This window comes from Glandiceps talaboti, chromosome 1 (assembly GCF_964340395.1).
Source record: "Glandiceps talaboti chromosome 1, keGlaTala1.1, whole genome shotgun sequence".
In the NCBI taxonomy this organism is placed as follows: Eukaryota; Metazoa; Hemichordata; class Enteropneusta; family Spengelidae; genus Glandiceps; species Glandiceps talaboti.
The window spans coordinates 35,071,143-35,084,576 of record NC_135549.1 but is presented as its reverse complement, the minus strand read 5'-3'; the positions used below and the strand labels follow the sequence as shown (position 1 = coordinate 35,084,576).

At 35.7% G+C, this 13,434-nt stretch overlaps 1 protein-coding gene across 2 annotated transcripts in view; it reads left to right on the top strand.

Moving 5' to 3' along the window:
• The window catches only part of LOC144437039 (solute carrier family 35 member E3-like), a 40,382-nt gene that overhangs the window by 10,213 nt on the left and 16,735 nt on the right, over positions 1-13,434 (top strand). For both annotated transcript variants that reach the window (XM_078125910.1, XM_078125918.1), the window contains exons 2-3: positions 139-249; positions 12,698-12,859. In XM_078125910.1, coding sequence (XP_077982036.1) covers positions 139-249; positions 12,698-12,859 — 273 coding nt within the window. The remainder of the gene's footprint in view (positions 1-138; positions 250-12,697; positions 12,860-13,434) is intronic.

Below are 13,434 nucleotides of genomic sequence, written 5' to 3'. Positions count from 1 at the left end.
ACACTTTGCCCAAATAAAGCATTGTGGACTACTTTCTTTCCCATTGCTATACGCGTTGCTATGCATGTTGCATAATTTGTTATTGTATATTTGTACAGTTACTGGTATGTAGTCAATATTGGTTTATTTTCTTTACAGATACCAATCACAATGGGAGTTATATTAAATTCATATTATGATGTAAGGTTTAATGTTCTTGGAACTGTGTTTGCAGTAGTTGGAGTCCTTGTAACATCTTTATACCAAGTGGTATGTCCATTTTACATTTCTCACTTTGTAAATTTTACCTTCAATAAGGGAAGGTTGTAATTTAGGGATGAAAAGTTTATGTGTGTGTATGCCTGTCTTCTGTCTACAGTGTGTCTCATTATTTTCTCAAAAAAGGCATGCTCAATTCAAACGAAATATGGTGCACATGTTCTTTAGGGTAATGACGAGAACAAATTAGGTTTTGATAATCATGCCATTAATAAGCCATTCGCATATCGCTTTTGGTAATTATGTTAAATCTTTTTAAATCTTTTTATCACATTTTCGCCCATTTTGACCATATAACCAGAATATAGTAGTTTTGTAGGAACATGAATGTTGGTATTTTGTATTTTATTTGTGATATAAATGTATTGTGTATTTGTGATATGACAATAAATAAGCAACACAGTTTTTTAAAACAAAATTTTATCATTTTAACCCAAATTCTAGCTGTATATTTGATGTTTGGATGTGTGTAATTGGAAGTGTAATGTAGAAAATTTATTTGGCTTTAAAATGATACCTAATTTTCAAAGATTAGACAATTATAAGTTTTTTTGTCAATTTTAGTACATATAACACTTACTCATACTTTTATCATGTGTATGCTAATGAGGGGCCTAGTGGATAGCATACAGTCCCATGGGGAGAATAGTGGTGAAAGAGCTAAGATTGCAACCTTCAAATTCAGCATAATTTGGTTCACATATTGATGATAACAAAGTGCACTTGTCGCATAAATGCAATTAAGGGACGATATCAAAATCAAACACACCGTAATTATGCGTCCTCACAAGTAGCGACAAGTAGCTCCTCGTAGCTCTGATGTACTGTGTGAAACTGGAGGTAATGAGGTGTTCAAGTTCATGAATAACTGACAATATATAATCACTTCACTTTTCTTTGTTTCCCGTAAAGATGTCATCTTTGAGCGTAGATACACATAATTTTTTTATCGCCAACACACAATAGATAATGATTCTCGCCTTCCGTGTTCCAATGATGACATCGTCTTCTATCGTAGTTAGTCGTAGTTTGTCATAATTTTTGATCATCAAAGAAAACCACGTACATGTACTCCAGCCAGTAATGTGCTGATGAAACTAGTACTGGACATGTTCTTATGAGTGTAAGTTCATGGGCGATATTCACCAAAAAGCAATTAGATACGCACGAAATCAAAGTTTCAATATTCAGTAAATCTTTTACAACGTACATGACAGTATGTAGAAACTGCATCGATTCAAAATTTGTGATGGACGCATGAACGTAATATTATAACAGTCCTGGAATAACAGTAAATCTTTGAGGAAGATTATCATACAATTGAAGAGAGTCTCAAAGCATCAATCACGGTTAGACTTTGTTTTTTGCACGGTTGACAAACTAACACTACAACTTCAACTTACAAGCTCACACTTGGCAGCCATGGTAGGGCAAGAAATGCAGTTGAATTTCCGGGTTGTGGAAGTGCAGTTTTGACTTTTATATCATCGATAAATGGGATTTGTTTTATATATTCTAAAACAACAACTAATTTTTTATCAGTACAGTACAGTAAGGGAAGGCAGATATATCAAGTGCACCGTAATTACGCGTCAGGACGAGTTGTGCCGGGTGAAGACGCGTGAAGACGATAAACGACGAGAAACGGGAGATAATGAGGTGTTCGTAGTTCATGAATAACTGACAATAGATAATGACTTTTGCCCTCCTTTGTTTTCTATAACTTATAAGTACATCGTATTCACGCATTTCGGGATGTTATTTGATGTTATCGCCTTGGTTTGTTTCCATTACCGACATCGTCTTTGTGCGTCTTTGACCGTAATTTGAAAAAAAGTAAAAAACATCGGAACTATGCACAATCAACAGGGCTCGAAATGAACTTGTTTCCCAGGTAGCCCCGTACAACACATGTAAAGGTACATACAACTAGTTAATATCGTTAAATGATAAAAAGACATCCAGATGTCTAAAAAAAAATATAATAATACACAGACAGAAGAGGAAGGTGTGCATACAAAATTTTTAATCGAATTAAATTGTACGCGATGTATCGGTAATCGACCGCGGCCCTTGGGAATGTGATGACCTTTCCACAATTATACAACCAGAACCCTGTGTGCTTATGATGATGATGAAGCAAGAAAAGATCAAAATAATTTGCATTGCACCAAAAAGTTCAATTTCCAAAATACAAGTACAACTAATTACGATGTCGGATTACGGTATGCCAGTGCCAGTGCAGTGGTACGGTGATTAGTGCTGAGTGTGTCGCACTGTACGCCCATTTCTTATGTCATGACCAATTTTATATCTTTTAAATGCGACTACAAGTAAAACAGGTCTTAGAAATTCATAATTACTGCGAACAATATCAACTGAAACTTCATTTTATACGATAGGATTTAAGCCGAGAACGACTACGAGTGTCATTTACCAAATATGTATACATCGGCAATCAACACACATGACATCAGCAATGCCATGTTGACTCATTAGTGAATGACCGGTTTACTATTCTCAGGCTGCGGACTCAGTGATATGAAACCTTGTATTTCCGCAATTTCCCAACGTAAAATGTAATTTACTTGAACTTAAGCCATAAACAAATGTAATATCTTGGTAAGAAACATAGAGAAAAGTGACTCAGAAACAGTTGAATTACTTGTAATTTGCCCGGCGAATCCCCCGCTACTAACTTCAAATTGTAATCACGGTGTGATGACGTCCAAGTTAGAAAATTATCATGGATTCATTTGTGCTCGGTTATGCAGTCGTCTAATTTACATGTTACCCTCAAAGCAACCCTTTAGAATGGAAATTACAGTTTTCAACAACAATGAAGTTTAGAATTATTCAATGTGAAACAATGAAACAATATCGGTGATTTGTAAAATGAAAAACAATTCTCAAATATCGGATTGCGGAGTGAGTAGCCCAACGTTCATTCATAGACATTGTGACAGCAACTAAAATTAAAAGAGTGAGCATAGCAGCGGGAGAATGCGTTGTAGTCGTTGCAGTGTCATATTTTGTTTTTGTAGTTAAAATGTTGCACGGCACATTTTTTTTATCGTACATGCACGGTCGCGAAAAATCGACACTTTCATTGCAAATACATTGTTCCACATTGTAGATCTTCGAGATATTTTGTAAGCCTTTTAGGTAAATAGTAGCTCACTTAGGCTGCCAAATATTGAAAGTGGTAGCCCCGTGCCAACAGATAGACTGTTTCGAGCCCTGAGTACTCATGACCGGTATAGCGATCTACTATATAAATTAGTACACTGCTGTGTTTATCATTCCCTCTTCAAATTCATGAGGTTAAGAAAAAACAACATTTTGAAGAAGAAACAAATCCTCGAGTTTAAAAAGTACCAAATGTGAACGAAAAACTTACAAATAATGCAGTAAAACAAACTTTGAAATAATTTATTTTTTATTAATTACCGTTACTGGCTGTGCATCATGATTTGGTCCTACTATATCAAATGACAGCATTAGTTACATACTGTAAACTTGATACGGAAAGCTGACATTAGGTGTCCTTGAAACTCAGAAATCTTGAACTAAAACTATCAACAACGTCAAAGTTAGGATGCTTTGTAACGCCAGGGGTGAACAAATCCACTGGTCCTGGGTCCAGGACTAGCGATTTTTTTGGACGGACCTGCACAAGTTTTACCTTGTACCATTAATTCTTTCAGCAGGACCACTGGATTTTTTAAGGCACTGGTCCAGGGACCACCAGTTCACAAAATGATTTGTTCATCCCTGAACGCCGTATAGTGGCCATGCCAGTGATCACGCATTGATTCAGTTCCCAACATTCATATGTTTCACTGTCACCATCATGCAACGCGATCCCCTAACACAACTTTTCGGAATTAAAATACACATGTACTAATTTCGTTTCCATTAATCTAACCCCCATCAACAAATGAAAAAAAACACAACCTGTCCCATAAATTGGCTTCTGAGCTTTGGCAGATAGATGTTCTGATTTCCTGTAGCAAGTTCAGTGTTTTGCACACTTCAGTGAGTAGGTCAGAGGTACAAATGTAGCAACAGTGACGGTAGACAAAACATGTGACGAGAGACGGCGACAATTTAGACGTCTCATCTACTCCCCCTAATGTTTCAATTTGTAGATTAAGTTTATCAAAGTTGATCTTTTTGTGGCATTTTTTATGTTAACAATAGAACTGTGCGTTGTCACTGTACCTTATATGATTTCAACAAAACTTTCCCTTACGCAGTCAGTATACTTCTTGTGGGATTGACGTCAGGGCCTGGCCCTGGACTCAGATAATTTTTATGTCTGCCGTAAAATGAATGCACCAAAGCGACGCAAGTTGGGAAAATTATTGCGTCATTTGTAATTTTAGAGGGCCAATGTCGCAAGGTCGCGGCCTCGGCAGAACACTGGCCTAAGACGCCATGAGGAACGTTTGATGTTCGTTTGAACCTTACAATCTTGCTGTGTTGAACTCAGGGGTCGGTCGGAAATAAAAAAAAAAGTTGTTTTTTTCTGATGTCGGAGCTGCAAATTAGGATCTGTCGTGAGATGAGAAACAGAAAAATTAAAAGGGCCGCCCTAAGCTATAATACACGCCCTGTGGTATTGTACACCAGGGACATAACGTGCTAACACTACACATGTAAATGACAGTGTACAAATGAACTTGTGTCCAAGACAATTTGTAATATCACCACAAAGTGCACTGACAGATGAATGATTCGGGACTTTCAAAAACTTTGTAATTTCGTGGAAAGTGATATCATTGTTAGTCATTGTATATTGTAAAGGATTAAACTCCAGTTTCTTCCTTTCTTTTCCAAAACATAACGATTTTTATTGAAACACGGTTACTCTAATGTCGAAAAGTAACCATGATGAAAATAACTAGGGCATGATAATAATTTTAAAAAACTATGTATTTCATGAACAAAACAGTAAGCTAAGGTTTGGTGTTTTGATAGGTGAATTTTCAACGTGGGACGTACGTACACATGCAGAGTGTGAATGAAAACACTGACGGAAATACGCATTCTGGAAGACATTGACAACTTTCCCAAGTCTTTTTCTCATCCTCCCTATTATTATTAGTATGTAAAACGCTGTCAATGATCAACGTTATGCCGACGCTTGACACTTTGATTATTGTGGCTAAACCGTACACTGAAAAGGAGAAAGTGGTCGTTTGAAAAACACGATTCACAATTATCGCATCTGTTTTGTGTAGTGTTGTGATTTTCTTTGCCCAATTATCACTCCAAAGGGCATTTACGAGTTCAATTGTTCAATAGTACAGAAATCGATATATTCAAGAAGTCTGCGATTTATTCACGAAACGTTGTGATCTTCCTTGTAACGTTCGCCGACTGATTTTCGTCCCTTATTCTCAAATTTATGAACAATACAAAAGAAAGAAAGGAAAAAACCAAGCTAGATTTTTTAGATTATCTGTTGAGTGTTTGTACATCAAATTAAATACACCGACGTACATGGACGGATTTCGTGTATTCCTTGACGCCGACTGGGGTGAACGGCAGCATGTTGAATGGAGTTATGTAGAAACGAAGATCAGGGACCTGAAAAGGGCTGACAGGGAAAATATTCCCTGTACCTTCTGATCTTCGTTGAGAACTAGACGTAGGTAAGACATGTTGTTTGATCGGAAGCTATATATCGAAATACAAATGGGTAACTCTTTGGAGACACATACTAATATTATATGTATTGTTTAACCCGTAGAACAACGTAAAGCCGCGTCTTTCAGTTTACTGATCGACAGACAATAAATGTTTATGTACAAATTTTGGCTCATGAATATGCGTGAAACCTTATGAATATTCGTCGTCCTTTATCGGCTTCACTCGTCTTTACTCGGCGTAACGCGTCCTAACGCGTAATTACGATACACTTGATATATCTGCCTTCCCTAAAGTACATGAATATGCGTAGAGACTTATGAATATTCACAGTAGTACATAGTAACTACTGGTAGCTACTCGTAACTACTCAGTAGGACGCGTAATTACGATGTTTTTGATTTTGATTTCACCCCTAAATAGCTTGTAGTTTTAATGACTCATTCGCATAATTAATGATTTTCAGTAATTAGGGTATGTTTAAGAATGCAGACGTCAAGATCAGTATAATTTGGTACATACTTCAAACGAAACAAAGGACACCAGTCCTGAAAATCTTGTCAATGTAGCTTGTAGTTTTAATGAGTCATTTGCATAATTAATGATTTTTGGAAATTAGGCTAGATCGTAACCAGAATGCCTTCCATAAGGGCAGTCTATAAAAAATTGTTGGGTCGCAATAGAACATATGCGATTAGGTATGTTTGAAGTACAAATGTATATACCAATTTATAAGTGTGCATGTGAAGATATAGAAGATATGATTAGTGAAAATTGTTAATCATGCAAATGGGTTAAAACTAACAGCTAAATCACACAACATTTTAAAATCTGTGCACTTTGTTATGTTTGATATATGTAGTAAATCATATTGAATTTGAAAAGTGCATTCTTAATATTTAGACAGATTACCATATCAATGAGGATTGGGTATTTATTTTATATTTACAAAACAATTTTATCATGGCTTCCTATTTGAAAAATCAATGTGAAACAACATAGTTCCAGTCTGAGTTTTTAACTGAACACAGTGCAAAAAGGTAAGAAATGTGTAAAAAGTTTGTTAGTAAAAGTGATACTTTGGATTCATATTTTTGAAGACCACAGGTGAAGACTTATTTGGGTACAAGTGACTTATAAGCGAACTACTTGGCTGGGGTTCACATTAATTACAACTTGTATTTTGCAAAGAATTTTGCTTTACTATATGTATGTATGTACTTATGTACGAAACTGCGTCACTGTAATAAAATAATATCTATATGTACGTAAGTACTTATGTATGTGAAACTGTATCTGTTCACTGTAATAAAATAATATCTATATGTACGTAAGTACTTATGTATGTGAAACTGTATCTGTTCACTGTAATAAAATAATATCTATATGTACGTAAGTACTTATGTATGTGAAACTGTATCTGTTCACTGTAATAAAATAATATCTATATGTACGTAAGTACTTATGTATGTGAAACTGTATCTGTTCACTGTAATAAAATAATATCTATATGTACGTAAGTACTTATGTATGTGAAACTGTATCTGTTCACTGTAATAAAATAATATCTATATGTACGTAAGTACTTATGTATGTGAAACTGTATCTGTTCACTGTAATAAAATAATATCTATATGTACGTAAGTACTTATGTATGTGAAACTGTATCTGTTCACTGTAATAAAATAATATCTATATGTACGTAAGTACTTATGTATGTGAAACTGTATCTGTTCACTGTAATAAAATAATATCTATATGTACGTAAGTACTTATGTATGTGAAACTGTATCTGTTCACTGTAATAAAATAATATCTATATGTACGTAAGTACTTATGTATGTGAAACTGTATCTGTTCACTGTAATAAAATAATATCTATATGTACGTAAGTACTTATGTATGTGAAACTGTATCTGTTCACTGTAATAAAATAATATCTATATGTACGTAAGTACTTATGTATGTGAAACTGTATCTGTTCACTATAATAAAATAATATCTATCTATCTATATGTACAATAATCAAACATTTTACACATTCAGTGATCTTCTGCAATTTATTGAGTTACAAACAAGGACATAGCATATGTTGGTTTCACTTTTTGCACAATTGAACTGATAAGGTTCAGTAGTGCTTATGGCATGGTGCGGTGTCTGTCTGTCTGTCTGTCTGTCTGTCTGTCTGTCAGTCTGTGTGTGTGTGTGTGTGTGTGTGTGAATGACTTACACTAAAAAAAGGCTGGGCTGATTGTTTTGATATTTGGTGAGGATTTTATCTTTGAGGAAACTAATCACATCTCAGGCATGTAATTTGGGTCAAAAAATGTCATTAGCTCAACAGAACTGATAAGGTGTGGTGCGGATCTGTCCACCTGTTTGTCTGTCTGTGTGTCTGTGTGTGTGTATGGAGGATTTAAACTCAAACAACCACCAGACCAATTGCCTTGGTATTTGATGGGGACATTACTTGTGGGGTCTAGTTGGGAAATTGTTTAAAGCAAAATGATTGCACCTTAAGTCTGTGTTTTGGGTAAAGAAATGTGATTTTGGTTAATCAAAAACTACAGGCCAGATTTGCCTGAAATTTGGTGAAGATGTTGACAGGGGTATGTACTCAAAAGATTGCTCATGACATGGTGATCCCATTGGAGATGTGCAAGTGAGGATTAAAAATGTGATTTTTAGCACAACTGAACTGATGAGGTTCAGTGGTGCTACATGTACATGTATCGGCATTGCTAAGAGTCTGTCTGTGTGTGTGTGTGTGCGTGTGTTTGTAAACAGCCTAAAGTCAAAAACTGCTGAACTTATTGCTTTGATATTTGATGGTCATGTTACTTTGGGTGTCTAGTTGGGAAATTGTTCAAATGAAAATGATCGCATCAGAGATGTGTGTATTGAGTCAAAAAGTGTGATTTTTGGTCAAAAAACTTAAACTCCAAAACTACTGGGCAGATTGGCCTGAAATTTGGTGGGTACGTTCTTAGGGGTGAGTAAATTAAGATATGTTCATGACATGATGATTCCATCAGTAATATGCAAATTAGGGCTAAAAATGTGCCTTTTTGGTCAAATATCTTTAATTCCAAAACTATTCAGCAGATTGGGCTGAAATTTAATGGGAATACATCCGGGGGTGTATTAATGATGGCAGGGCTTGAAATTAGCAGTAGTCTCACGTCAATTGACTACCAGTCTTTCCAAAATGACTACCAAGTTCGAAAAGTGGTAGTCACCCTTGAATACCATGAAAAACCTGGGATGCCAACCCACCATATGCATGGAAGGCCCGCTGACAAGTTGGTGATGTAGCGTGAGCACTAGACTCTAAAGCTACATGTGTAAGATACGGCTGGCATGTTTGATATTGCTTACTTTGTAGTGAATAACAAAATACATGGTAAAATAAACAAAATACATGTAGCTTATATGTGATGTTACAAACACCATAGCGTCTACTCAAATGCAACAGTCTATTGATTTCATGACTGTTTCATTGTCTTTTCCATGTCACACAGTTGCTATCAAAATGATACAATACTTACGGAATATAAATATAAGTATAAAATATACAGAATAAAATCATTCTCCCACTACTAATCGCAAATGTACATGTAATAGTATTTTACAACTAGTCAATCAATATTGTATGATACCTCAATTTAGTGGAAGGATGAGAATTCCATCGTTCATAGAAGCCCTTAGTTGAGGAGACAACGGGAGATGAGCCAAGGGGAATGACTGCTGAAAATGATGTCAGCGCCACTTCAGGCCCTTAGCAACAGCCAAATGGCATATTTTAGCTCCGCTGTCAGCGAAAGCTGAAAGCGTAGCTTTAGGTATAGGTGGGTATAGAGGTATAGAGTATAGGTGAATCATTGGTGTCCGTCAACTTTATATATTTTCATCATCTTCTCTGAAAATGACAGTCAGAATACTTTGATATTTGGTTTGCATGTTCCCTGGGGGAAGTCTATTCAGATTTGTTCATGCCAAGTTGATGTGCCATTTTCAATTTTTTACGATTTTTTTCTTCTAAAAATGATATTTTCATCATCTCCTCAAATACTACTTGTCAGATTGCTTTGATATCTGGTGTGTTGATGTGCAGAGGGTAGCTTACTCAGATTTGTTAATTTCAAGTCAGCACATCTTCTTTTCTATTTTTTATGATTTTTTTTTTGTAATTTAACAAAAAAATTAATATGTTAATGAGCATTGTGACCGACGCCATATTGGAAATCAGTCCACAAGACTTTAAGTAAACTGCCACTTTTCAAAAGACACTATTGACGACAAACAAGCAATGTAATATGTGCTATAGTCATAATTCTACACATTGTGAGCCCAAATGACAAGTGTTTGTTCGAAACAGGGTTGTAAACTTCAAATCCAAATTCTGCACCCCTTCTACATAATCAACCAATCTGCAATACCTTCATTTGCATACAATCTATCCTCCAGATAGCAACCGTCACACTTTGAATGGCTGATCAAGGGCCTTATTTTTGGGTATTTTCAACTCACTGTAACTTTCACTAGAGTCCACCATTTTAAATACTGTAAACGCCTAAACCTCAACTGACATCTCTTCTTTCGTGCCAGCAAAATAAATTTTGGCATTACATTTAGGAATACCGATTTTCTGACGAATTCGGGACACATACTTGAGGTCCTGAAATTTCAACCCGGTTTTTCACTCATAGTTTCCTCAATACGGACCGGAAAGTTTACAAATTTCACAAAAAGGTGGATTTTTATGTGTGTTTTAAATAACCATCGCAAGTAAATTTAGTAGGATTGTTGTGTAACAGTCCGTTCAAGAGTTTTCGGTAGAAAACGACTGATTTGACCTGGAAGTTGAAGCTGACCTCGTTTGACTGGGCGATTTTCCACAGCAAGCAGCTAGCAACGCGGGAGTTCTTGGTACTCATTAAAATCACACTTCAGACCCACTATAAAAGTTTGATGTTTTCAGATAACATGTAACTTGTGATTAATTCTACATTGTCGTGCAATTTGGAGTGACAGTGAACTAGAATGAAGACAACTCGCATAAGCAAGGCAAGGCATGCCTAGGCCATAGGCGTGCGGGTGAAGTTAAGAGCAGTACGTACAGTGAATCGACCAAACTTTGTTTATTGGCCGACAGTTTACATGTAAACACACTGGTGTTAGTTATCTGTGATGTAAGCGACATGAACATGTCTTGCCATTTCCAAAATGCAAATATTTATAAGTAAAAATAATTAAAATAATTACAACTTTAATTTGGCTTCAGACATTGCGTTATGTTTTTCGTATCTTTCCCCATTTTACATGTAAATCCGAAAAGGTTCTCTCTAGTCATGTCAGTGATCATACCGGGACTGCTTTGAGTATGAGCGAGGTGAAGCATGTTGAGGTATTTTGTTGAGAATTATAAATATTGCGAAATGTCAAGTACAAGGTTTAAATACAATGGAATGATGAAAAAAATTGGCCGAGTCTGCTGACAGGCGCCGGTCACAAGACACTCCGTAAATTTAAATATTAGACGATGTTATGTCTACTACAAGTTGAATGTTGTTGACAATTAAGCTTATGGACAGTGTTTTTGGTAAATTTGTTAGAAAATTGAAATTCGAATTGCCTCAAAATTATTTTAGATCCCTAGTTTATTTCATTCATTATTAAAATTTTCCAGGGTTAAAGCTGTGAGACACTGGAATTATTTATAGCCAACCTCAAAATCCTTCGTGTGTGTGTGTGTGTGTGCATTTCCCAGTCATTATTTTTCTGAGATTTTGTTTTTTCATAACAGTAAATTTTTTTATAAAATGGTGACTATGGTATAAAAGTGCAATATTTTACCAACTTTCTGTGTAAAATGTGTTTTACAGTGAGACATCATATGAAACCACTAACCACTTTATTACATCGCTACCAAAATAAAAACTAAAAAGAGTAGCAGAGCTATTCCGATAGGTCGCTTGTATTGAAATAACAACATCTTGTAGGCAAGTGAGTAAACATTCTTAAAATGTATGCAAATATCCCTAGCAACCATGACCACACCCATAGCAACAGTTGAAAGGTGGCGTATTTCACAAAGATAACATCAGGGAGTCTTAGACAAATGAATAAACATTTAAAAAATGGATGCAAATATACCTAGAGCTAGAAGACCACGCCCATAGCAACAGCCAAGTGATCACATATATTTCAAAGACAACATCAGGGTTTAATACACAAATGAATAAACATTCAAAAAATGTATGCAAATATTTCTAGCAACATGACCACACCCATAGTAAAAGTCAAATGAATTGCAAAGATTACAACAGAGTTGGATAGGTAACTCAATATAGTCATTCAGTAAATGAACATGTATACCTATTATGGCTCACCATGTGAATAAACGTTTTTAAAACTGTATATACAGTTGTGCTTCAACACTATTGGCGCTCTTTTGTCAAACTTGTCGGGATAAACAAATCATTGCAACTTACGTTTGCCCTTACAGGAGGCATTCAGTTTAAATCTGGTTCAAATCCAAAATAAAACTCAATCCTCAATACATATGGCCACCTTCATGTTCATAATGCCCAGAATAGTTGTGCTATTTTTATTGCCACAGAGTTTGATATATATGTAATACCCCAATCTCTGTTAGTTGGTAAAAGTGTTCAGCAAATGTGGACATCTGTACATGTACTTCAAGAGTCACAGACTGGGCACTTTACATAATGTACAATTGATATACTGTAACTATGTATTATCATACGTATTTTTGCTTCAGTTAGTTGGGTCAAAGCAACATGAATACCAGGTCAACTCAATGCAGTTGTTGTATTATCAAGCACCACTATCAGCAGGACTTCTCTTTACCACTGTACCAGTGTTTGAATCACCCTTTCAACCAGGAGGTCTCTTCGGTATATCTTGGCCAATGGAGGCTTTGGTTAGTAGATGATCTTTTTTCAATTTTGGGGTAAAAACATTCTTATCACCCTTCAATTGATACCATACATTTATACACACAACATACATGAAAATAAACCTAACCACACTATATTTATGTGTAGACACTGTAACTTAATTTTCAGTCTTTAACTTGAAGAGATAATACTAATTTAAAAATCAGACCTTCATGCTCATATTGCATGCAAAACAAAAAAGTGTAGAAATGATTTGCATATCTCTAATGTTAATAACTTATGCATGAGGTGAAGTGCATACATATACTATATAGTAAATGTAGTGAGATTATTCTAAATGGTGAATTAAACCAAACTAATCCAAGCCAATCAAAGGTAAATATTCTAAAAGGAGTCCGTTAGGGTTTTCTAAACTTACAATCCTCAAAGTGTCCGGCCTACAGACTTGCACATTTACCCTCTGACAGTCACTCCATGACTGGGCCAGCCATGCAGCAGACTTGCACATTTACCCTCTGACAGTCACTCCATGACTGGGCCAGTCGCGCAGCAGCTTGTTGGCCCTTTCTTAATTTGGTCAGCTATTACTAAATTTATA